This window comes from Hyperolius riggenbachi, chromosome 1, assembly GCF_040937935.1.
Source record: "Hyperolius riggenbachi isolate aHypRig1 chromosome 1, aHypRig1.pri, whole genome shotgun sequence".
NCBI classification, from domain to species: Eukaryota; Metazoa; Chordata; class Amphibia; order Anura; family Hyperoliidae; genus Hyperolius; species Hyperolius riggenbachi.
Genome location: NC_090646.1, coordinates 370448461 through 370475140, shown reverse-complemented (window position 1 = coordinate 370475140; position 26680 = coordinate 370448461). Strand labels below are relative to the sequence as shown.

Sequence of the window (26680 nt, the reverse complement as noted above, 5' to 3'; positions counted from 1 at the left end):
GATAGAGGGACACTTGCAGCAGTGGGGAGAGGTGAGCTTCGGGACTTGGCCGGCCACGTTAAGTCACAATGCGTTCTGGCCGGCCAAAGTCTGAAATTCAAAGTCGTTTCTTACTTTGGCCGCATGAGCCGGCCACTTCGCATTTTGACCGGCCAGAACCCGAAGTGGCCAGACTTCGGGTTCTGGACGTAACATATACAGAGCCATTCACTATCAGTTTCGCTATGCAGTAAAACAGACAATAAAAGGTCAGTTTTTTGCTCAAGTGGGAACACAGCCTAACATAAAAAAAAAATGCATCAAAAACGCATGTAAAAACACATTCTACAGCGTCTCCATTGAGATACATTATTTACCTTTTTTAAATTGAGGCCTCGTTCACACTGTTGCACACAGATGGCTGTGCGATCGGAACGCAATGCGTACGATCGCACGTCATCTGCGTTTTGTGGCTAATCCCATTTACTTGTAGTGAATGGGTCAGCCGCGCGTTTTGCTAAAAAGATGCGTGCAGCATACGCAATGTGAATATCAGACAGTGCAGTCTATGCACTTCTGATATTCAAGCGGTTCTACATCCTGCACGCATTGCCGAAATACGGACAGCAATGTGTGTAATGTGAACGGGGCCTCGCTCACATTGTTATGTAAATTAACACAGTAGCGGCCGCGAGTGAAATATCGCAGTAGCGATAATTCACAGGAGCAGGACCACCCGCAGTTAATGTTACGCGCATTGCTAAGGAAGGAATGAGCGTAACTAAGGAAGGAACTCTCCTTACATGGCAGTGAGCGCTGCTATGTAAGGAATGCATTGCACGCACTACAGAACATTAAGCTGCGCTGCTTTAATCAAGCCCAACATGCACGGCGTATCAGCAAAATGCATTATCACACTTGCTGTATGCATTTTTCGGCAAAGCGCAGCATTGACCCATTTATTGTAGTTCATGATATCAGCAGTGCAACACATGACAGCACTGATAGCGTGCAATCACGGGTGTTGCGTTCGGTTTGCACAGCCATTTGCACTGAGAAGTGTGAACGAGGCCCGGTAAGGAACACACTTGCAGGGACGTTTTCCCCTGTGATACCCTGGTCTCCCGACAGCTTTTGCAATTGCGTTTTCTGTTAACATTTTGGTGCGATCATTTTAGTTTGCGCAGCATGAACTGTAATAACGAACACGTGCATTGTGCGAGAAAAAGCACAAAGCTGTATGATTTAATAAAAAGGTGGAAAATTGTGAATGCAAAATACGAACAGTCACGATGAGCGTTTCACGAGCAAGCTTTTCACTTCAATAAGCTGTGGAATCATGTCCATTTTTTCCGTCCGCAGCAAAGCGTTTTCCCTGCAAGTTGGGCATTTTCAATAACGCATGAAACCAAAACCATGCGTTGTTACACGCGGCCCACTGACTTTCATCACTAGCGTTTATACCCAGTGTGTTTCTAAAAAGAAAACATACCAGCACTACATAAATACACAAATCAATAAGCTGTAATCAGTGTTTGCTTCTCGACGGTCCCTACTGTTCCAATAAACCCAACCCATGCAAATGACAGTCTCCTCGTGGAAAGAGACCGGTGTAGTGAAAAATTTTGCTACCCATCATATTTTGCAACTTGCCATAGAGGACAGTGTATGACTGTGTAGGCGTGGCTCCTCTCTGTTAACACGCCTGTAATTTTTTGCAACCACAGATCCCATTGGGCTAGAAGAGGGATTGTTCCCTCCAGGGGGGGTTATTAGTTGAGCAAGAGGGGGGGGGGTATTAGTTGAGGAAGAGGGGGGATTGTTCCCTCCAGGGGGGGTTATTAGTTAAAGTCAATGGTTAGGTTGCACTTTCTGATAGCTATACCTATAAATAAATGCAACCGGTTGCAAAATCTGATAAAGTTGCAAAAAATTTCACCACAGGTGTCTGTTATCAGTCCCACAATCCAGACACTTGGTATATGAGGTAGAATGACCTCTGTGCGGCCAGTAAACTAACTCAACGACGTGACCAAGGGGAGCGCACATACTCAGCTGTTCTGCCCCCTGATTAGCATTCCAAATCCTCATACACTCCATTTGGGAACAGCAGGGGCGCCTATACCAATAGGCAGTACAGGCAGCCGCTTGGGGGCGGAAGTTCGCCAGAAGGCGCCGCCCACTGCTACTGTAACTTTTTTTCCACGCTGTAGATTGATTTTACAGCGACAGAATGCAGGCTCAATTAGCACGAGTGATGGGGAAGGAGCGTGACATCACAGGAAGTGCCGAGGCCAGGTCAGGAAGTGATTAGGAGTCCAGAGATTGAGAGTGTCTGGTTGACTGTGGGGAGAAGCAGCTAGAAGAGCTTATCTGGCACTAGCAGGGGCTCTGACATGCTGGAAGATTTACACACAGACCAGTAAGTGATAGAGCGTGTCATGCTGGGGATTCATCACCACTGTATCGTCACTGCACCCAGTCCTGTTGATGCAGAGCAAACTTCCAAGAAACTGCTTTATGGCAAAGTGTGAAAATAAACAAAGAAAAGGAATGCTCAGACTCTGCTTTGGGATCCTGTGATGGATGAATGCTTTATGATCCTGTGACCAGCAGTGCACATTATGTGACAGATAAGGCTGGTATAAGCAAACAATGCCCTCTATGCTAAAATGGATTTGTGATGCTAAATAGAGTTCCCTGGAATATTCTGTTTACAGTAGTTGGGCTGCTTGTAGTGCAGACAAGCACACATACCTTTCATTGTGTTTTTAATACTTTATTTTGCATCTTTTACAGCTATTTTCTAAACTTTTCTGGGTCTTGTGGTACACAGGGTTACCAGACAGCTCCCAGTGTGAAGTAGTGGTGGGGGATGTGAGACATATAGTGCCTGGTACACACCATGCAATTTCCCGTCAGATAGACTGGTCGAAATCGATAATTTCCAACAGGTCTGATCTGATTTCCAATAATTTTTCTGATCAATTTTCCAATCACTTCTATAGAAAATTGATCAGAAAATCCATTGGAAATCAGATCAGACCTGTCGGAAATAATCGAATCAACCTGTATTATCTGATGGGAAATTGCATGGTGTGTACCAGGCATTATGTGTAGCCTTTTTAAACTAACATAAGAATAAAATACATTTTGTACAAACCAAGCGATTCTTTAGGCTAATTTCACACCAGGACGTTGCGTTAGAGGGGGCGTTAAGGTCGCATAACGTCCCCCTAACGCAACGCCTGGTGGTGCTGGATCTGGACGTCAGAGTGAGCCGCGTTGTGCAGCTCACTCTGGCGTCAGTGATGCCGTGATGCGCACTCTTGTGCGCATGCGGCATCACGTGGACCCGCCGGCCAATCGCCGCACAGAGCAGCCGCTCCAGGAAGTAAACACTGCACGTCACGACGTGCAGTGAATATTAATTAGCCATGTGCCTGGCCGCTCGCCGCTCCTCCCCAACATTACAGCGCATGTGCAAGCAGTCTAACGCGGCTCAGCCGTGTATAAAGTACTGCATGCAGTACATTGGCTTGTGACGCTGCGTTACAATGTAACGCAACGTGGGCACTGTGAACAGCCCCATTGATTTTTCATTACTGTGCGGTGGGCTGCGTTACAGGCTGCTCTAACGTGCGCCTGTAACGTCCCACTGTGAAACCAGCCTTAATCAAAGTTTTCATCTCCCTGTGTTTTGCATTTCCATTCTCACAAAAGACAGACCTGATGCTGCAGCTCTGCTCACTGGCTCCTACCAGTGTTTCCATCCCCACCACAGTGCTTCCTTTGAGATGCATCCCCTCCACTCCCCAGCCAATAGAGACAGAGCACACATGCTCTGCCAACCTCTAAGGCCACCCTTACCTAAGCAGCCACAAGCGCAGTGTAATGTTTACTGCACATGGCTCTGCCCCTTGCCCTGCCTCTAACTCCAACCTGTCAGACAGAAATGGGGGTGCTGCACCAGTCTTTTCCTGCCACTTGCCTATACCCTCCGACTGATCAGGGCCATGCTCCTCTTCAAGCATGAATGCAGCCGCACCGTGCCTGCGCAAATACAGCCATTCCTGTGCAGTAAGCCTGATCCGCCTGTGCATGAGCGGTTCTGAGATACTACACGGGTATGGCAAGGCTCTGCTCATGCTTGAAGAGGAGCGCAGCCCCTATCAGCTAAAGGGATCCGGGGGGGGGGGGGGGGGCACCACAGGTTTTTTTGCCTGGAGTGACAAAAAGGCTAGAGGCGCCCCTGGGGAACAGAAACTGGTGACGTCAGCGAACAGATATGTAGAAAGACTTTCCCGTACTGCAGCTTACTTCCTATGATAATTGCGCCCTGAGGACGATGACGACACCGCCACATGATACGTTCCTCACACACCTTTCTCCCCGCCTTACATTAGTGATGTCACCACGCTTGACTGACAGTTTCGCCCAATCTCTGACGCTTACTTCTTCCGCCTGGAAAAGAGGCGGCCTACAACGGAGGAGGAGCTCCGCCGGTGGGCGTGACTGTGTGCTGGGAGAGAACACAGAAGGGGTTCAGAATTGCGGTGGAGCTGAGGTGCAAGCGAGCCGGACATGGACTGGGCGTGGCGTGTGCATGGGGGCGTGGCTACATGTCTGGTGGCGAAGGGTGGTTGAGCTGGGCTGCTGCTCTTCAGCCCTTCTTACTAGTTGTGGAGAGAGTAGCGGAGCTGTAGTAGCGGCCCCGGGGCGCAGCGCACTGAGGATTAGTCACAGGCCGCGAACTGAGGAACCAATGAATTAAAGGAGGCGGGAGCCCTTCCGTACAGATCCCAGCCAGCTCTCCGGTCTCCAGCAGCAGCAGTATCTCTACCTGTGTCCATGCCGTGCGCTGTGAGGCAGCACTGACACACTGCCTGTCGTGCCACCCGCCCGCTACTCATCAGGAGGGAGGATTTCCTAGCATTGCTCGCTGTCACATCACCCGCTCATGGCCGTCCTGGATCTGGCCCTGCAGGGGCTCGCCATCTTCGGCGTCATCCTTTTCTTCGTCCTATGGTTCATGCATTTCTTGTCCATTATTTACACGTGAGTAACCAGAGCCAGACAGTAGTATGTCACACCCCCTGCTATGGCATGATTCTCTGTTATCTGTCTCACAGCAGCACCCAACTAGGAGTGCAGAATGGCCAGGATCTCCCCTAGTATCCATGTCACACCTGGCCTTAGCAATCTGTCAGATCCCCCCCCCCCTTTGTATCTGTCACACCTGGCCTTATCAGTCTGTCAGATTACCCCCCCCCCCCCCTTTGTATCCATGTCATAGCTGGCCTCCTCCATCTATGGCCGATCCCCCTTGTATCTATGTCACACCTGGCCTTATCAATCCATGTCTGACTCCCCTCTTGTATCCATGTCATACCTGACCTTATCAGTCTATGCCAGACCCCCCCCCCCTTGTATCCATGTCACACCTGGCCTTATCAATCCATGGCTGATGCCCCTCTTGTATCCATGTCACACCTGGCCTTATCAATCCATGGCTGATCCCCCCTCTTGTCTCCATGTCACACCTGGCCTTATCAATCCATGGCTGATGCCCCTCTTGTATCCATGTCACACCTGGCCTTATCAATCCATAGCTGATGCCCCTCTTGTATCCATGTCACACCTGGCCTTATCAATCCATGGCTGATCCCCCTCTTGTATCCATGTCACACCTGGCCTTATCAATCCATGGCTGATCCCCCTCTTGTATCCATGTCACACCTGGCCTTATCAATCCATGGCTGATCCCCCTCTTGTATCCATGTCACACCTGGCCTTATCAATCCATGGCTGATCCCCCTCTTGTATCCATGTCACACCTGGCCTTATCAATCCATGGCTGATCCCCCTCTTGTCTCCATGTCACACCTGGCCTTATCAATCCATGGCTGATCCCCCTCTTGTCTCCATGTCACACCTGGCCTTATCAATCCATGGCTGATTTCCCCCCCCCCCCCCCTTGTATCCATGCCATACCTGGCCTTATCAATCTATGGCAGATTTCCCCCTAACCCCCCCCCCCCCCCCACACACACACACACACACACACACACACACTTTCATGTCTGCGGTTTAATGAAAATCTTGCATACTTCCCAGTAAAATAGAGCCAGTAGGGAGGTGTAAATAAATTGTGTTATTTCCAGGGTGAGAGACTACCCAGTCTGATCAGTCATGGAGTACCAATGTCCTCTATTCCTGATCTATACCTGGCCTAGTTACATGACTAGTTTTGCTTGGTGTCAGTGTCATTACCCAAAAATTTGACAGCAGAATTCATTAGATGCACTCTTCTAATGACTGTCTCTGTGCTGCTGCTTGTGTGCACAAACGTGCTATTGATAGCTGTGCTGCTTTGAATGGTATGGATTTTTTAGAATGGTCAGAGGAAGAAGCTGCTTCCAGGAAGGGGGAGGGAGCATCTCTCTTGCTGTCATGCTGCTGCTATTGACATTTGAAGTGTCTGCTCAAGCAGTTTAGGAGATGGAACATCCAGGGCTTCTTTTTACACCATGCTTTTTGTTGCCATGGTTGAAAGTACCTATTAGTACCTATTTTTACCTATTTTTAGAAATAGTCTTGGTACCCTTGAAAAGGTAACCTTTTCGTTTGCTGCATTTTGTTGGTCTTAAATTGTTTTGCAACTTAGAATGAAGTAATCGTTTTTATTGAATGAAAAGCCTTCAGTAGCTAATTTTGCAACTTTGAGTTTTAAGTAAATCAGTCCTGTGTTAGACTTATTTTATATTTGGACACAACTGCGTTAAGAGTGCAGAATATTTTTAGTTCACATGACTACAATAATTGTGTGTCCCTGGATAAAGTTTGTTAAAATCTGGTTGTAATTCATTTTGCATTCATTCTTATGACTGAGTGCATTTAAACTTGGTACAGCATTCATTTATTAATCAGTAGACTTGGAATAGTCAGCAGTTTTGCCCATGGTCTCCCGTTAATGTACAATTAACTTTTAGCCTTTGCACACTTAGAACAAGTAATTGCTGCAATAAAGTAATTAAACTTTGTACTGCATAAACAGATCACAAGGCATAACAGTGAAGCACTTTTGTAGTGCAGTGCTAAAGGCTACTATTGATATGCCATATGTAAATGTTTTCAAAATCTTTTCTAAATGTTACGTTTTCATTCTTTTTAATGTTGAAATGAATGTTCTATCTTTTTCTTTCTGACAGCTGTTCTCAATTACAATGATTTTTTTTTTTTTTTTTTTTTTTTTTTTTTTTTATGGCTGCGGACTTGTAGTTGAATTGTCACTAATAGTACTAATTAATGCATTATGAATACTTATTGATCTGTGCATTTGATCACTGCTGGTGGGTTGTTTGTAGTGGAGAACTGGTGTATACTATTAGAATATTGCTGTGTAATCCATCTGTCAGTTAGTTCTTCCCCATTCTTGTAATTTTTTACTTGTAGGCTTTATGGCAGGTTGTGTTAACAATTTTGGAATATATTTAGTCATAGATCTTTATTCTGCCTTAGATCACTTAGAGATCTATCATTTTGCGTGCTTGCCCCTCCTATCAAAAGGCAGCAAACATTTTGTTTTCATATAATGCAAGCAATAGTTTGGTAATCATAATGGTGCTAGTCTAGTTTAGGGGACCCAACAGGAAACCTCCTAGGAAAAATCTGCTAAAATGATTGGGTGGCCAGCATCCTCTCAAACTGCTAGGTTTCAGATAGGTTGCAGTAAACTATGCCCACATTATTCAGCCAATAACAAGGCATCATGCTGTGTAGGGTTCTGTGACAAGACCATGTTTCCTATGAGGTTGCCCGTCAGGTCTCCTAAACTAGACTAGCACCATAATGCCAACATTTGTATAGCGCTTTTCTCCTGTTGGATTCAAAGCACTGGAGTGCTGCAGCCAATAAGGGTGTGCTCAATAGGCCTCTGTGCACTGTTATGGAGTATTGCCCATGGACTCCTTACTGAATAGGTACTGCATTCAGGCAGGATTCCTATTACTGATCCCCCTATGCTAGAAGAGGTGCCCTTAACCAGTACACTACCCACACTGCAATTCCTACATAATTCCATAATCTTGTTTATGAAACAGTTTTGTCCAGATCTCACATGAACATTATACATGTGTTCAAACTCTGAGCAAAGAGAGAACAAGGTAGGCGTGTTTTCCATTTGAATTGTACCTCAGTGAGGCAGGGCTTGGTTACTAAGCAACTGTCAACCTATTCTAATTAAGTAGGTGGCTCTTGTGTTATTGTCAGTGGTATCCTAGGACAATTGTAAATGTCTAGAACACTACTGTCAACCTAATCTAATTAAGTGGGTGGGTCCTGTGGAATCCAAGGTCAACAGCAAAATGCCATTGTGTTCAGAGCAAGAAATTGCCAATTGTGCAGGTATCAACATTTTTGTTCATTGGCGACTTTTGTTCCAGTGGACCTGTTGTATATGGAATGGTATACCTCCAAACTACCCGCCCACCCACCTGGTCGATGGCAGCGAGACCTACGCAAGCTCAACCCTGGCGTCCTTGCTGGCTCCCTCCATGGCCTATCCTCCACTCTCCCCACCCTAACCTGTCCTAATCTTGCTGCAGCTCAGTATCACCAAATTCTCTCATCAGCCCTAGAGAAAGCTGCTCCACCAATATTCCGCCGCAACCGACCCCCTAACCCCCAGCCCTGGCGCACTACCCCTACTCGCAACCTCCAGAGGGAAACACGCGCCACTGAACGAAAATGGCGGAAAACTCGACTAAACCAGGATTTCCTACAGTACAAGACTAACCTGCAGCAGTTCCACACTGCCCTTGCTCATGCGAAGCAGGAATACTTTACCAAGCTCATCGGAGCACAAGCTTCCAATCCCCGGCGTCTCTTTAGCACCTTCAACTCCCTGCTTAAACCCACCCCCCCACCTTCTGTTTCCTCCCTCTCTGCCACAGATTTAGCCACCCACTTCACCAACAAAATAGTCTCCATCCGTCAGGAAATATCCAATCTTCACCTCCCACCCGCTCACAACCTACTCCTTCTCCACCCTATCCTCCCCTCACCTCCTTCACTCCTACTACCACTGAGGAGGTCAACCACCTACTGCAGACTTCCCATACCACTACCTCCCCCCTTGACCCTATCCCTTCTGATCTACTTCAGCCTCACTTCACGGATCTGGCCCCAGTCCTCACTACCATGTTTAACCTCTCCCTATCCACAGGCACCTTCCCCTCAGACTTCAAGCAGGCCACTGTACTGCCTCTGCTCAAGAAACCCTCCCTCGACCCCTCGCTACCCTCCAACTACCGCCCGATCTCCCTCCTCCCCTTCGCCTCAAAACTCCTTGAGCGTCTGGTTCACAAACGCCTGACCCAGTACCTCAATGCCAACTCGCTACTAGACCCACTGCAATCTGGATTTCGGCCTGCCCACTCAACCGAAACGGCTCTCACCAAAGTGGTCAATGACCTTGCCTTAGCTAAATCTGAAGGTAAATACACCATTCTCCTCCTCCTTGACCTTTCAGCAGCTTTTGATACAGTAGATCATCCCCTACTCCTCCAGTCCCTCCAATCCATGGGCATTCACGATCTCGCCCTGACCTGGCTTTCATCCTACCTCTCCAACCGCTCCTTCACGACCTCCTTCAATGAGTCCTCGTCCACCCCCAACCACCTCTCGGTGGGAGTCCCCCAAGGCTCGGTCCTTGGCCCCCTACTGTTCTCCCTATACACATCCTCCATTGGCAAGGTTATCTCCTCCATGGGTTTTAACTATCATCTGTATGCAGATGACACCCAAATTTATCTCCACACCCCTGACATATCCACCACTACCATGGACAAGGTCTCCTCCTGCCTATCTGCCATCTCCTCCTGGATGTCCGCTAGGTTCCTGAAACTAAATCTAGACAAAACGGAATTTATGATCTTCCCACCCCGGTCATCCCTGGACTTCCCAGATGTGCAGGTCACTGTTAACCACACTACTATTCACCCTACCTCTCAAGCCCGCTGTCTGGGTGTCACCCTGGACTCCGCACTCTCCTTCACTCCCCACATCCAAAACCTCACAAAGTCCTGCAACTTCCACCTTCGTAACATCTGTAAGAATCGCCCTTTCCTGACCCCTGCCACCACCAAACTCCTCATCCATGCCCTCATAATTTCCCGCCTCGGCTACTGCAATGCCCTTCTGTCTGGACTCCCTAAGACCCGAATAGCCCCACTGCAGTCCATCATGAATGCGGCTGCCAGAATTATCCACTCCTCCCATCGCTCCACCAGGGCGGCTCCCCTCCGTGAATCCCTCCACTGGCTTCCTATCCAGTCCAGAATCAGATTCAAGATATTGTGTCTGACCTACAAATCCATCCACAAAACCTGTCCAACCTACATTTCTGATCTTACTCAGAGATACACACCAAGCCGCTCACTCCGCTCCTCCAATGAACTTCGCCTGACCGTCCCCCGCATTACCCAGTCCCATGCACGCCTCCAAGACTTCTCAAGAGCCGCTCCGACACTATGGAACTCCCTACCTCCACCCATTAGGGCAGCCCCCTCCTTCAACACCTTCAAGAAGGCCCTCAAAACTCAACTTTTCACTCTTGCCTACCACCCCTCACAATTGCTCTAAACCCACAGCCGAACTCTGGTCCCCTACCTCTCGTGTCCCTACCTCTCCCTCTAGATTGTAAGCCTTTGGGCAGGGTCCTCCTCCTTTTGTGTCCTACCTGATCATGCACCTCTATTACTGTGCACCCATGCTATGCATTTGAGTGAACCTAACTTGCCTAATCTCCATGCTCCCCTCCAGTGACTGACTAAGCATTACCTTGTACTCATACTGTGCTGTGTGATCTGGCTTGCATGTATTCCTGTATTGTCATATTGCTGTATGTCACCCCTAAATATTGTCTGTAACCTAAATTATTGTGCAGCGCTGCGTAATATGTTGGCGCTTTATAAATACAACAAATAATCGATAAATAAATATGGAATAAGGTCACTGTCAGTATATGCCTTTTTAGAATGTGATCCTTTGTAACTTTTAAGATTCTAAAGAGTTGTTTGTTTTTTGCATAGGGATTTACCAGTGATTTCCTTTTGGGAAACCAAGCGGCCTCACCGACTTGCTTTATTTCAGATGTTTCTTTATTTGCAAATTTATTTATTTTATTTTTTTTCAAAGAGATTACCTTGAAACCGCTTGCTTTTTGGGGGATCTCAGGCATGACATTTCCTTCTACTGATGAGTCTAATGCTGCATACACACTTGAGATAACAGTCTTTGGAAAATGAAAGATCACAGACCAATTTTACCCCATTCTATGTAGTATGAGAGCCATACCTTCACAGTCTATTCTATGGAGCTGCACTCCCCATCAGATAAAATCTTTGCAAGATGCTGCACACACAGATGCCCGTACACACTCAAAAGATCATTATCTGCAAAAGATCTGTTCCTGCAAAAGATCCATTCCATGCAAAATGCATTATAGTCTATGAGATCTGCAGATCATCATACACACTTGGTTTAACAGACTTCATCTGCATATCTGGCAATCATCTGCAGATCTGAAAATCCACCCTGTTGAATCTGATCTGCAGATGATTGTCTGTTAAACCAAGTGTGTATGATGATCTGCAGATCTCATAGACTATAATGCATTTTGCATGGAATGGATCTTTTGCAGGAACAGATCTTTTGCAGATAATGATCTTTTGAGTGTGTACGGGCATCTGTGTGTGCAGCATCTTGCAAAGATTTTATCTGATGGGGAGTGCAGCTCCATAGAATAGACTGTGTAGAGTATGGCTCTCATACTACATAGAATGGGGTAAAATTGGTCTGTGATCTTTCATTTTCCAAAGACTTTTATCTCAAGTGTGTATGAAGCATAACCTTAGAATGCTAGACTGTCATTGCCTTGCCACTTTAGCCACCAGAGATTTAGGGCGGAACAGATTTCAATTATTTCCCAGGGTGATCGAAATAATTGCTGACTTGCACATCTTCCACTAGTACAACTCCCGGGTTTTCCCTGAATGTTATGTATCTGGTTAATATTGAATGGCCCAGCTAACTTTTTTTTTTTTTTTTTTAAATTAAAACTCCATCCAAGACAAAATAAATAATACATTTGGATACACTTGGTTTTCATTGGATTGCAAGCTCAATAATGTTTTCTCTATATGAAGGTTAAACCTTATTGCCCTGCTTGGGATTTTATGACTGCTTTTCTCTAATCCAAGATTAATTTCCCCCACCACCCCCAGCTTTGGGAATCATGTAGCCCCACCACTACCACCCTAAAGCGGACCTGAACTCAGAACGTCCTCTGCTCTAAAAGATACAAAACAGCATAATAACCTTTACACAAAAAAACATTTGTTACAGCTGATACAAATCCTACAATAAATCTGCAATAAATCCTGATTCATGGAAGCAGACATATTAACATCCTGTGCTTTCCTTTCAAATGAACTTATGTCATCTCTGCCATGTGACAGGGGAGATATCAAATTACAACCTGTGATTAGACACAAATGAGGGGGAATTAAACAGGCTAAACTCTCTCTAAATACATACAAGGAGCATTTCTGTCCATTTTCCTTCTGTCCTGTGCAAGAGTTCAGCAATGCATCTGTACAGTACTCAGCCTCAAACTGTCACGTCAGTGAATGAGTCCTGATTATTGTGGGTGTCAGTCTGCTTTTACCCCCATACACCAGGTATTGCTTGTGTGTAGCAGAACTCTGAGAACCATGTGATCAGTTTGATTATCTGATAGATTTGTAAGGCTCTGATTTGCTGTGATCACCTCCTTTACCACCTGATTGTGACCAGGAAATCTGAACCTAAAGGTAATCCACAAATTCCAGAAGGTCCGCACACTCTCTAATGTACCATGTCCTGTTTATTCAAAACACGTGACAAACCATTCCACAACCAACGAGTCGTTTCGGGGCCCGTGGGTTCCCCTTTGTCAAGGCTACAGTACAGAATGTACTGTACACCAAGACGTTGCGGTTTAGGGGACGTTATGGTTGCATAACGTACCCCTAACGCAACGCCTGGTGGTCGAGGACGCCAGAGTGAGCTGCGCTATGCAGCTCTTTGTGCGCGTCTCCGTGGCGCTTTTTGGCTGGCGGGACCACGTGATGCGGAGTGTTCCATCATGTGGTCCCGCCAGCCAATCAGCGCATAAAGTGGCCGCTCCAGGAAGAAAACGCTGCACGTCAGCAGTGCAGTGAATATTAATTAGCCATGTGGTTAATTACTGCGCATGGGCAAGCAGTCTAACTAACGCACAGTATGCTGCTTTCACAGAACGTGCAGCGTTACAATGTAACGCAACGTGGGAACTGTGAACAGCCCATTGCTTTTACATTGCTGTGAGTTGGGCTGCGTTACAGGCTGCACTAACGTGCGCCTGTAACGTCTTACTGTGAAAGCAGCCTAAAGCTGGGCATACACGGCTCGTTTTTTATCAATCGAGCTGCTGATGGCTCGATTGATAATATCCGACGTGTCCGATCACCGCGCCGGATCGATTCTGTGCTCGATCCCCGCGGGCGTACAATGCAAAAATCGAAGCGCTGATAAGGAAGTGCTCGCGGGGACGAGCGGGAATCGTTCCGTGGGGACGTGCTGGCATCGAGCCGCTGGCTCGATACCGGCTCATTATCGAGCAGTGTATGCCCGGCATTATGCTGGGATTACACCATACAATTTTCTGTTAGAATGCATAATTAAATTTTCTGTAGAGAATGGTCATTATCTCTGGTGCATTGTCTTCTGATTATCTCCTACTGAGTAGAACAATGCCTAATTGCTCGGCAGATAGATGGTAAGATAGATACATTTCCAACATGTTGAATTTAGAGAATCTTAAGCTGGCCATAGACTAGTCCGATTCCCCGCCGATCGACAGCAGATTCGATCACTGGGATCAAATCTGCTGTCACATCATCCACGCTACACGCTAAATTTCGATCTATTTCGTCCTGAAATAGATCGATCGCGCCGTGCGGAAAATTACCGTCGATCGCCCGCGGGTAGGGAGCGCGCCGCTAGCGGCGTTCGAGTGCCCGACGACCGACGTAATAGAGTGGCAATACATTACCAGCTCCGCCAGCGCGACTATCCCTGGTCACTGCTGCTCCGTCTCCGCTCTGGTCTCCGGCATGCTTCTCTTCTTCCTGCCCGGCAGGAAGTTTAAACAGTAGAGGGCGCTCTACTGTCTAAACTTCCTGCTGGGCAGGAAGAAGTGAAGCATGCCGGAGACCAAACCAGAGCGGAGAAGAAGCTGCGGGGACAGAGAGGGACTCGCGCCGGCCGGAGCAGGTAACGCATGTGGGGGGGGGGGGGGGAGCGGCGGCAACAGCACCTCCATCACAGATTGTGACCGGTTTCAGGCTGAAATCGGTTCACAATCTGTTTGCAAGTAAGGCAGCCATATGATCCCTCTCTGATCGAATCTGATCTGTTGGTCGAATCTGATGGCAAATCGACCAGTGTATGGCTACCTTAATGGTGGGCATACACGGTGCGATCTGGTGGCTCGATTAGCCGCCGGATCGACTCCCACCGCGTGTCCGCTCATGTGCCCGAATCGATTACCGCTCGTCCCTGCCGGCGCTGCTTATCTTCCGCTCAATTCCCTGCCATTGTCCGCGGGCGGGAATAGAGCGGGGAAACGATCCATTCGTGATCGGACCTGTCTGATATTAGCAATCGAGCCCATCAGCGGCTCGATTGATAAGAAACGCACCGTGTATGCCCACCATAACAGAAAAATCTAACAGAAAATTGTATGATGTAATCCCAGCATTATGCTGGGAATACACAATACAATTTTCTGCAAGATTCTCTGTAAGATTTACCTGCCAGATAGATAATTTCCAACATGTTGGAAATTATCTATCTAACCATCGATCTGCCTAGCAATTAGGCATTGTTCTACTCAGCAGGAGATAACCAGAAGACAGTGCACCAGAGATAATGACCAGTCTCTACAGAAAATTATCTAATAATGCATTCTAGCAGAAAATCTAACAGAAAATTGTATGGTGTATTCCCAGCATTACAAACCACCACATGCCTATTTTGAGTTCTGATACACAGAAGCAACTTTAGGACCTATTATTGATTTATATAACGTCAGCATCTTCCGTAGCGTTGTACAACAGAATGCAAGGTATAGCAATACAATATAAACACTAGTTACCAGTACCAGTACAAGTGCAAGGTGGATTACAGCGTAGGCAGTGAACAAATCAATAAAAAAAATTGTTTTATAATGGTGGAAGATATGCATGCACATTACACAGCATTAAGAGACGAAAAGGAAAGAGCCCTAGCCAATTGGCTTTACAGTATAGAGGGTTAAAGGAAACCTGAGACGGAAGTTGTCTCAGGTTTTTTTACTTACCTGGGGCTTCCTCCATCCACCTTAAGGCTGCTCAGTCCCTCGCTGGGCGGCTCCTGTCCCTCGCTGGATGGCACAGTACTCTGCCCAAGCCACACTTTGTCGCACTGGCCTGCCACCCTGCTAGAACTTCCTTTAACCTCCTTAGCGGTAACCCCGTGTGTGACACGGGGTAAGTCGCCGGAGGGTGCCGCTCAGGCCCTACTGGGCCGATTTTCATAATTTTTTTTTTTTTTTGCTGGACGCAGCTAGCACTTTGCTAGCTGCGCCAGCACCCCGATTGCCGCCGCCGCGCGCCCGATCGCCGCTATCCGGTGCGGCGCGCGCCCCCCCCCCCCCCCAGACCCCTGCGCTGCCTGGCCAATCAGTGCCAGGCAGCGCCAAGGGGTGGATCGGGTCTCCCAATGACGTACCGACGTCGGTGACGTCATCCCGCCCCGTCGCCATGGCGACGGAAGCCCTCCAGGAAATCCCATTCTTTGAACGGGATTTCCTGATCGCCTGTCGCCGGAGGCGATCGGCGGGGCTGGGGGGATGCCGCTGAGCAGCGGCTATCATGTAGCGAGCCCTGGGCTCGCTACATGATTTAAAAAAAAATAAAATAAAAAAAAACTGCTGCGCTGCCCCCTGGCGGTATTTTTCATACCGCCAAGGGGGTTAAAGCTCCCACGGAACAATAGGAAAGGGTTTCCCTCCTGGCAGATGTCTAAAGAGGAGGCCAGCAATGTTGGAGAAAGTTTTATACATACGTTTTCCAGTCAGAACAATTATTCCTGAAAAAAGTCTAAGGTGTTTGCATAGTTTAAGATGCCATCTCTGGCATTTCCTTTATTGGAGGCGGGGTTGTGGGTTCTAAAGACCATCCATTTCCTTTTTCTGTCTGCAAGAGTATTAGGTAATTGTATTGCTATCTTGTGGTAAGTTAATTGCAGCTTTTCTGGAAAACGCAATAGCCTGACACTATTGAAGCACCACCCACTATTGCTAAAATATTCTCCATAATCCAAAGGTAAACAAATGCATATTTTTATTTTTTTATATTTTTTTTGTACATCTTGGAATTCCCTCTATAAACAGTATTTTTGTAGATCCTAAGAATGTAACCACATGACTGTTTTTAAACCCTGTCTGGTTTGTTTGAAAATAACAGTATCTGCCATGTTTCTGCATCAGACAGTGAATGCATTGCCATTCATCTGGTAAATGGGCACTCATCCCTTTCGGAGTGCAGCACACACTGCTACTGACAACTGGTGTGGTGTAGATATCCGTACAATATGGATTCACTGCCGTTCTGGCACGCTTCAGCTGAGCCTAAGTGGAGTTGACCTCCTAAGCTTTCCTGTTGTCTGGGCATTTTTTTTTTTATAAAACACACGTTTCATTGAACCTGTTTGCCAATGATAGGGCGCATGTGTAACACATACTGTAAATGCACAATTATTTTGTTTTGTTTTTATATTCCCCACCACCATCTTTTCAGATTAAACTCAGCTGTTGCAGCCACTACAGACCATCTTGGGCAGGAATCTATTGGGTGTACGGCAGCCCCGATCCATCAGCAGAAAATTCAGCCTGGCACTATTGTTCTCGCCTTAGCTCTGCTCCCACTGTCTTGTTCTGCCGATTGTCCCGTCTCCTCCCTCCATAGTGACTCAACACATCACTAGCCTGCACGTTTTTGACATGTCTATACAGCCTCTTCCCCGAACTGTCACCTGAGGGATCGTGTCCTGATCCCTGCCAGACAGTCATCGAAAGTGTGTACTCAACTCTAATGTAGCTGGCTCCCTCCCTTTAGTCTGCTTTCTTCTGCTTAGAGTACTCCATAGAGCCACATTAATCCATGCCATGCACTGATGATCAAACAATCCGAAACAGTCTGCGTGCATGTTGGATTATTATGGCTCTGTGACATTAAAAAGCTGACAAATCATTGCATTCCAGCGGATCTGGAGGTGTGGCTGGCTTGCAGGGACAACAATGGTTGATTTGCATATTTCAGCAGTGATACATTGGGAGACATTTTGGAGCTCACTCCAACCTGAATTATCGCAAATACTTTGTTTTAAGAAAGCAAACTTTTGTTCTACTCATAGTACATAACACTAAAAAAATGACAGAGCCTGTCATGGCAGATTCTGTCTTGGAGACAGATGGGAGGGTTGTTGCAGGGTTAAATGCCTTCCTATCCTGACATCTTCGGCCACAGTTGACGCTCAGCCCCCTCCTTGGCAGTGTAGTCGTGGCCATGTTTGGCATTTTTACCTTAGGTACTCTTAAACCAGATCTATGCTTGTGCCTTTAGTCTGCTCCATGCACATATTCCTGCAGTTTAGCTATAGATACCTGTATGTTCTATTTACTTTGTAAAACCTGTTCTTATTGGGACATGCAAATCATATGCAGTGTCATGTGAGGCTGGAATTGTGCATGATCTCTATTTTCTTTCCTTTTTGCGAGGAGCAGTTCTGTTACGAGGTTTTGCAAAGTATGGCCTGGAGGCATTTTTTAAGTCCATGCTGCTATAAATTAATATAAAGCTTTATCAAACTGTTTTATTTATCTTTACAGCACCTGCCATTAGCTGTGCATCTCTAGCTCTAGGCATTTGCTTCTTAGTAATGCCTGTTTAATTATCTCATTCTGCTGATGTTCACTGAGTTTTCACATGAAGGCTCAAGGCAATTACTGATGTGTTATCATGGGACCAGCAGTCATTGGTAAAGGCACTTGCCTTAATAGAGTTTCTGATCACGCAAGAATGTTGTTGTTTGGTTGATCTGCCATATTTGCAAATTGAAGTCCTACTTCATTTGATACAGCCACCAAAAAAGGACTGCATGGAAATGTCAGCTAAACAAAATGCATAAGGCTGAAAATGGTCAAACTGTAGCAGAAAACTAAGGAAATTAGAAACTGAATTTATGCATGCTCCAGTGAATGTGTATAAAAAAAGTGCTCATTGTTGGCCTAGAGCCAGGGACACTTATTCAAAACAAAAGCTTTGAGTTAGTTCCCTCCATAGACAATTGCACATATCCTTTGTTTGCACTTATTACTGTTTTCAGTGGATAAGGACTTTTTCACTTTTCATTCTCTGTAGTGGAGAGCTGTGTAACTTGACAGGACTGATTTACTGCTCGACTTTGCCGTGTCCCCTTTTAGTGTAAACACCTGATCCCTATCTGGGAACCTTAAAAGCAGAGAGGGTGTTTGGAAACACTTACTGCAGCTCTGAAACATCAGGTGTGCTGATCATTTTTAGAATTTGTAAAAGGCAAAGTGGAAGTCCCCATGAAAAGTGGCAAATTCTGCAGCTCTGCTTAGCAACGTTAGTTATTTAGGGTTTCCATAGTGAGCTCCTCTGAGTGATAGTGACCTGAATTATTCAGTGTACTTTTGTGAAGTGGTATGGAGAATGTTGGTGCATGATATAATAATTTTACACGTATATAGCGCACACTTTTTATTTTTATTTTTTTTTTACAGAGAACACCGGACTCCTTTTTGCTTCTGTTTACAAATTGCTGATAGAGGGAACCCAGAATTATCACCACTCGGCTATTTTTGCTGCTCAGTCACTTGAAGCTGCTGTCACAGTGGCTTCAGCTGTTTGTGAAGCAGAGAAACGCCTTTTCACTGCCCAAAGTGCTCCTCGTGATTGCACAGTGAATGCATGTTAGTGGGGATGCTGTTGCAGAGCCTTTCTTCTGTTAAATACCTACTTTTTCTTTAGGAAGCATTCAAATTCATTCAGTGTGTTATACCGATCCCCACACATCACCATTTTAAATATGGCATTTGCTGCATTATTATGAAACAAATGACATTGTACTTTAAGCAAAAGGGCATATTTTTTTTAAGACAAATTTATTAGTCACTGAGTGTATTGACACCAGTCAGGTCAGCATGACCATCAATGAACTTGGGTAACAGGTGTATTTTTTCTTTCATTTCTTATAGCTGGGCAAATATGATTTCACCTAAAGAAATGATGGCTATTGACATGGCAACATGTCTGCTTTGTGCACAATGCTCACATCACACTTTTACTCTGTGTAAATTAGTATTCGAATTGTCAGTCATTTTATTTTTCTGCGACTGAGTCTAAATCATGGTTTGCTTTTTCAGGAGGCTACACCTTAACAAGAAGGCATCTGACAAGCAACCATACAGCAAGCTTCCTGGGGTGTCACTCCTTAAACCGCTGAAGGGTGTGGACCCTAATCTCATCAACAACTTAGAAACTTTTTTTGAACTGGACTATCCAAAGGTAAAAAAAAGTCTGTTTTCTGTCTTGTCAATGCACTTACAACACAGGCATGTCTAGCAGAACTTACTGCCTTATCTCACCTCAACCACTGGTTTCAGTTTGGTCACTTGCTGTCATCGCTGAGGGTTTTTAAAGCCTAGCATTTCAAGGATGTGCTCAGACCTCAGCACAGTATGTTGAGTGTGTGTATATACCTTCAGTTACACATGCAAATCTAATTCCACTAAATGAATTATTTAGATTTACGTGAAACCTTGCTGGATTAGCCTCAAAATATGACTATTGGTGAGATTTGAGGACAAGTTTTGTGTACCACTATTCCAACAGCCTCTGTGTTTCTTGGAACACAGTACAGTGCAGATGAAATTAGGCTTTTGATTGGGTGCTTTAGAAAATGGCTTTATTTTTTGATAACTTCTCTCCATAGACTGAAGGTCTGTATACACGCCAGATTTAAAGTCGCCACACAGAAAGGGCCAACGTTGCATGAACATTATTTATCGTATTTATAAAGCACCAACCTATAACGCAGCACTGCACAATAGATAAATGGAGTTAACGTACAAGAAGCTCACAAAAACAACAAATCAAGATCATGCTAATGTCTTTGGTAACAATTGTTCAATGTCTTTGGTAAGAATAGATTAAGTCTGTGGTAACAAAGTGACAAGTCCCCTTTTTTTTTTTTTTTTTTTTTTTTTTTTGTCCACACAAAATACTTCAAATGATGGATGTTAGCTGAAACGATCTGAATGCCGGCAGAAGCGACGTCATGCGCCCATGCTCTTGAAAATTGTCATTTCAGCTACATTATACACGCAGGGCTGACTGCATGATGTCTACCCAATAGTCCACTGAGTTGATCTGCTTGTTGGATTAGACAGAATACCTGATTTTGGTCGCTTGTCATTCTTGGTTTATATCATTTGGCTACTTTTTTTTTTTTTTTTTAAACACAATTGTCGTCTGATATACAGCAAAATCTGTAATTTGTCAAACATTTTGAAATGTCTTGTTGAGCGTGTGTACATAGCTTTTACGTCTATCAACTGAAAGTAGAGTATTGGCAACTCTCGGCCCTGTTTGCCTTTCATAACTGACAACTTCAGGTAAAACTGATATTTGGTCTTGCTCTTTATTTACAAACTTTTTTTTCCCATTATGAACACTGTGCACCACCAGCTTGGCTGGCTTGATTGCTCCTCCATGCCTCTTCCTGTTTTTCTCCACTGCTGCCCCTCAGTGTGTATAGCCCAGTGCACACCTGAAAATCCGCATGGCTAATGTATCTCTATGGGCTGGTGCATACCGGCGGTTTGAGTTTTTTTTTAGCAAGCCGCAAACTTGCCTCCTGCTGCACGTTTGCGGTTTGCTAAAAACCTCAAACCGCCGGTGTGCACCAGCCCATAGAGATACATTTGCCACGCGGATGCGGCCGGCGGATCTCATACAAAATCCGCTCGGTGTGCACCCAGCAAATATCGGCTCTCTGCTCCCAAAACCGCTAGCGTTTTGACGATCTGCTAGCAGTTTTGGTGTGCACTGGGCCTATGACAGGAGTGCTTGTCTGCCTGTTATCTGCATATCTTTCCATGCTAGGCTGATGATGTAAAATGTTTTAACAGGCCAGCCTTGTTCAAAGTATTTGTGTGCGACATTTCTCCTGCTAGTGTGGTTTTGTGCTCTAGCAATGGCTTGAAATGCATTGAACTGAAACTCAAATTTGTGGAATGAGGTTTTGATGAAAATAAGGAAATGTCTTCTCACGCTTGCGTTTACTTCTCATTAGCTCTTTCCCCCGCTAAATCATGAGTCTTCCCTTAAAGCGGTATCGTCACCATAAAAATCAAATTTCAACAGCAACTGGTCTGAGTGTATTAAGTGATAAAGATGCTAATCCTGCATTCAAAACTTTCAAAACTTTTTCTGCTGTTATGATTTGGAGTTATCACATACTTAAGGAGCACTGGCCCTTTAGTAGTCGGTGCCAAAGAATTGCATGCTGGGGGTTCTTTTTATCTATAATATATTCCTCCTCTTTCCTTTATTTCCCTGCCAGCTGCTTATCTGAAACCTAATCCCCTACTCACTTGTGTTTACAAGCAAGGCTGAGGCGACTCAGAGATTGGAGGAGACAAGAAAAAAAGTAAAGGGCAGAAATGACATCACGTGTTAGCCTTAACTGTGGGCAAAAGACATGGCCCCCACCACTAACAGAATTCTCGTCATTTACTATATAACATTCACTGAAGTCAAAACGTGGACAGTATAATACATGTGTTATGTAAGTAGATCAAGTATTTATCTACTTATATATGTTTTTTTTTTTTTTTTTTCCCTGGCATAGTATGGCTGATCCTACTGCTTTAAGTACTCCCATCCTCTTTCTTGTAATTGCACAGATTGTAATCTTCGTTCCTATCCCATTTCTCACATTTTTAATTTTTTTTTTTGTGCATTGAACAAAAAAAAAAGTTCTCACTTAGTATAGTATACATAGCTGTACTAATGTGGGACATACAGCACTTCTTATAGTCACTGTTTTAATGAATCCAGCAAACCAGCTTTTATGATTACGCAGTGTGGTCGGGATACTGGCTCTTTTATACTCACAGATATTGTCTCATTTCAGCCACCGGCTCTTGTTCATCTGCTCCCAGCCCACACTTCTGTGTCCAGTGTTCTACTGCCGTGTTCTTGGGGCCCAATCCAGCCTCAAAATAGTGTTCAGGCCTTGCAACCTTTGTCCAAAATTCTGCCTCATAAATTATACTGAATGTCTGGTCTGGGTAGCAGAACTCAAATTGTGGCTGAATTATGCCTTTATTCATAAAAAAGGAAACCTTTTAGAAAACCTGTTTATACTAGTTTTAAGGTGCCTGTAATGCTATTGTTGGCTAGTAATGTGATCTTGCATGTACAACATTTACTGTTTTGTATGTTTTCTTTGCCATTAACCATTTACCGACATCCTATCGTATTAAAATGTCATACTTACCGCTATTAACGGCAACATGACGTTTTAATACGTCGCGCATTCCCGCCGCTGCTACCGCCATGTGCATGCCGCTACCGCCGCTGTTTCCATCGGGATCCCGTGCTGGGTGATTGGGGAAGAAGACCGAACGGTCCTCTACCCAATCACAGTGCCTGGAGTGAATGGACGTGACCGCGAACAGCGGCTATGTCCATTCACAAAAACAGGAAGTGAACACTTCCTATAACGAGTATTCACTAGCGCCATCTTGTGGCCAAAAAGTATTACACCTACAAAATACATACATTTTCAAGTATATACACATCATTAATAAAATTACACTTGTAAAAAAAAAAATCTGCTTAAAATAAATAAATGGTTGCCTTAGGGACTCAGCTTTTTTATTCTATATTTTATAGGGGAAAAAGTTTTAATTACATAGGGGCTTGTAATTATGGCCAGAACAAAAAAAAAAGAACAGAAAAATAACACTTAACATTTCAAAATAATATACTGCCGCCATACATTGTGATAGGGACATAATTTAAACGGTTTAATAATCGGGACCACTGGGCAAATCGTGTTTGTTTTATCCACGGGAGAATGTTTAATTTTAAAACTATAATGGCTGAAAACTGAGAATTTTTTTTTTTTCTTTTTTTTTTTTTCTGTTTTTCTCATTAAAATGCATTTAGAATAAAAAAATTCTTAGCAAATTGTACTATCCACAGAAAGCCTAATTGGTGGCGAAAAAAACGAGGTATAGATTATTTTCTTGTGATAAGTAGTAATAAAGTTATTAGGGAATAAAAGGGAGGAGCACTGACAACTGAAAATTGCTCTGGTCCGTTAGGATAAAAACCCTTGGGGGTGAACTGGTTAAAGAATTAGTCAGATTAGTCAGATTTTCTGTTTGTGAGGAAAATCTAGGACTCTATTAAAGCAAAATGCTACCGTAATTCCTTCAACAAATGTTTGCTCTGCACAGTATATACTTATTGTGCTCTGTATATGATTTTTTTTTTTTTTTTTGTTTGCTTGTTTTTTTTTGTTATAGCATCCTTTGTTCCGCTGTCCGTAGAGGAGTACTATGTTGTGTTTTATGTAAGGATGACTAACAAGTTCTCTTAATTCTGTGACTGCTCAACTGAGCAGTTGTCCTCAGTTTTACATTAGCCAGGAAGTTTTCCTCTCAGCCCCCTGTCATGCTACTTTTTATTTTGAGCTGAAACCTCGGTTATCTGATTGTACGTTTCTGAGGAAAGCACAGCACCACTTCCCATTTAACTAGTGAAACTCAGTTAATAGTCTTTGTGTGATGATGCAGATCTCTAGCATGCTATTTAACTAGAGCAAAGAATTCACATAGGAAAACTTCATTCATACTAATGTTTATAATGTCAATGATGTGCCCACAACAGCAGAACATTGTGATAAGCAGCTGCATTTGTAGTGTACTCTGAGCTCAGGTGTACCCTGAGTTTGTGTGAGTTATTTGCCTACTTCTTTAAAGGGAACCTGAAGGGAGAGGGATATGGTGGATGCCTTATTTCCTTTTAAACAGTACCAGTTGCCTGGCAGTCCTGCTAATTTCTTTGGCTGCATTAGTGTCTAAATCACAGACCTGAAACAAGCATGCGGCTAATAGTGTCAGACTTGGGTCAGAGCATCTGATCTGCGTACTTGTTTTGGGTCTGTGGCTAAACTATTCAAGGCAGATGATCAGCAGGAAACTAGGTAATTTGCATTGTTTATATGGAAATGTCAGCCTCTCACTTCAGATGTGCTTTAAACTATTCATTGCACCTTACATTTATCCTACCCCTAAGCTACGTATACACATACGACAATGATTGTTCGTTGTGAACGACGAACGATCTTTTAATTGACGAAAGAACGACCTAAGTAAAGTTAGCTTTTAAAGTCGTGTAACGATCTGATTGTTTAACGAACGATCCGGAACAACGTCACATACTGTTCCTGGAAGTGACATCCTAGCAAGTTCCGCACGTAACGAACTGTTCAAAACGTACGTTACACTGTAAAACTAATGTTAAGTATATTACATTACAGTACAAGATTTCATACTGTAGGTAGAGCATTTCCATAATATAGCGTTGACGAAACATACAAAAATACACTCTGTCCTGTTAAAATGACAATTATGGTATAATCATGTAGCCATTAACGTGTCACAGGACACATTCATAGAACGAACGTTACATCGTGAAAAGCAACTGTTGCGCTTGCGCATAAAAGTTTTATGGAGATATAACGAAATGCGCATGTCAAGCCTAGTACGAACGACCGTTTTCTAACGATGTACTACTTTTGCAAACGATCGTTTAAAAAAATCCGCCAAGGCAGATCTTTCGTTTGTAATGATCTAGCTCGTCCATCGTTTGACTTAATGATCGTTGGATTTTTTTTTTAAACGATCGTCGTTTGAAAGTCCACCTTACCTAGAAATAAGCAATTCCTTCAGTGCTACCCTACATACTACAATGCTTTAATACGTTATTTCATACTACATACCTAGCACACATTTGCCCCATTCCTCCACTATTATTTGAACATGCTAACAGTTTCCTTGCTGCTCTATGGCACTCATTTGTTGCAGGCGTGGAAAATAACAAGATTTCCTGCCTTGTACAGCTACTTACTCTAGCAGGGAGAGAAAATACCTGGGCTGTGTGGGTTTTATGCACAGTATCAGTGTTTATATTAAAACTATAGGGGATGAAATTGGAGAATTGGTGTTTTTCCCTTTAACCACTTACCGACCGCCCACTGCACAGGGGCGGCCGGAAAGTGGATCCCGCAAGGACCGCCGCATGCACAGAGGCGGCGGTCCTTGTAGGGGCATGGGCGGAGCGATCGCGTCATCCGTGACGCGATCCTCCGCCGGGGTCTGGCTCCGCCCCTTCGCGCTGTAACCCGCCGGCCATTCGGAAGCACCGGCGGGTTACTAGCACCCGGATCGCCACATACAAAGTGTATAATACACTTTGTAATGTATACAAAGTGTATTGTACAGGCTGCCTCCTGCCCTGGTGGTCCCAGTGTCCGAGGGACCACCAGGGCAGGCTACAGCCACCCTAGTCTGCACCCAAGCACACTGATTTCCCCCCCCCCCCCTGATCGCCCACAGCACCCCTCAGGCCCACCCCCCAGACCACTGTTTGCACCCAATCACCCCCCCCCCCCCTAATCACCCATCAATCACTCCCTGTCACTGTCAACGAAATTTTATTTTTTTTTTTTTTTTTTTTTTATTCCCTAAACTGCCCCCTGCTCCCTCCTGATCACCCCCCCCACCCCTCAGATTCCCCTCCCACCCCCTGTGTACTGTATGCATCTATCCCCTTGATCACCTGTCAATCACCCCCTGTCACTGCCACCCATCAATCAGCCCCTAACCTGCCCCTTGCGGGCAATCTGATCACCCACCCACACCAATAGATCGCCCGCAGATCCGACATCAGATCACCTCCCAAGTGCAGTGTTTACATCTGTTCTCTCCTCCAAACACCCACTAATTACCCATAAATCACCCCCTGTCACTGCTACCTATCAGATTAGACCCCTATCTGCCCCTAGGGCACTCAATCACCCGCCCACACCCTCAGAATGCCCTCAGACCCCAGCCCTGATCACCTCGCCAGTGCATTGCTTGCATCTATTCCCCCCCCCCTCTAATCACACCTTGAGACACCCATCAATCACTTCCTGTCACCCCCTAGCACACCTACCCAACAGATCAGGCCCTAATTTGCCCCGTGTGGGCTCCTGATCACTCGGCCAAACCCTCAGATCCCCCTCAGACCCCTTCCGATCACCTCCCCAGTGCATTGATTGCATCTATTTTCCCCTCCAACCACCCTCTGAGACACCCATCAATCACCTCCTGTCACCCCCCCCCCCCCCCCCAGCACTCCTATCCATCAGATCAGGCCCAATACAACCTGTCATCTAAAAGGCCACCCTGCTTATGACCGGTTCCACA

The 26680-nt window shown here is 45.2% G+C and overlaps 2 protein-coding genes across 4 annotated transcripts in view; one reads left to right on the top strand and one right to left on the bottom strand.

The window, feature by feature from the left end:
• SHOC1 (shortage in chiasmata 1) overlaps nt 1–4399 on the bottom strand; it is a 342404-nt gene extending 338005 nt beyond the window's left edge. For 2 of the 3 annotated variants that reach the window (XM_068234308.1, XM_068234310.1), the window contains exon 1: nt 4300–4375. The gene's annotated coding sequence lies outside the window, so the exon portion shown is untranslated. The other variant, XM_068234309.1, reaches the window with a different exon arrangement.
• A 113-nt stretch (nt 4400–4512) lies between these two features.
• Nucleotides 4513–26680, top strand: part of UGCG (UDP-glucose ceramide glucosyltransferase) — a 58875-nt gene continuing 36707 nt past the window's right edge. Inside the window, exons 1-2 of the mRNA XM_068234306.1 lie at nt 4513–5037; nt 19556–19697. Of these exons, the coding sequence (XP_068090407.1) occupies nt 4940–5037; nt 19556–19697 (240 nt within the window). The 5' untranslated portion in view covers nt 4513–4939. The remainder of the gene's footprint in view (nt 5038–19555; nt 19698–26680) is intronic.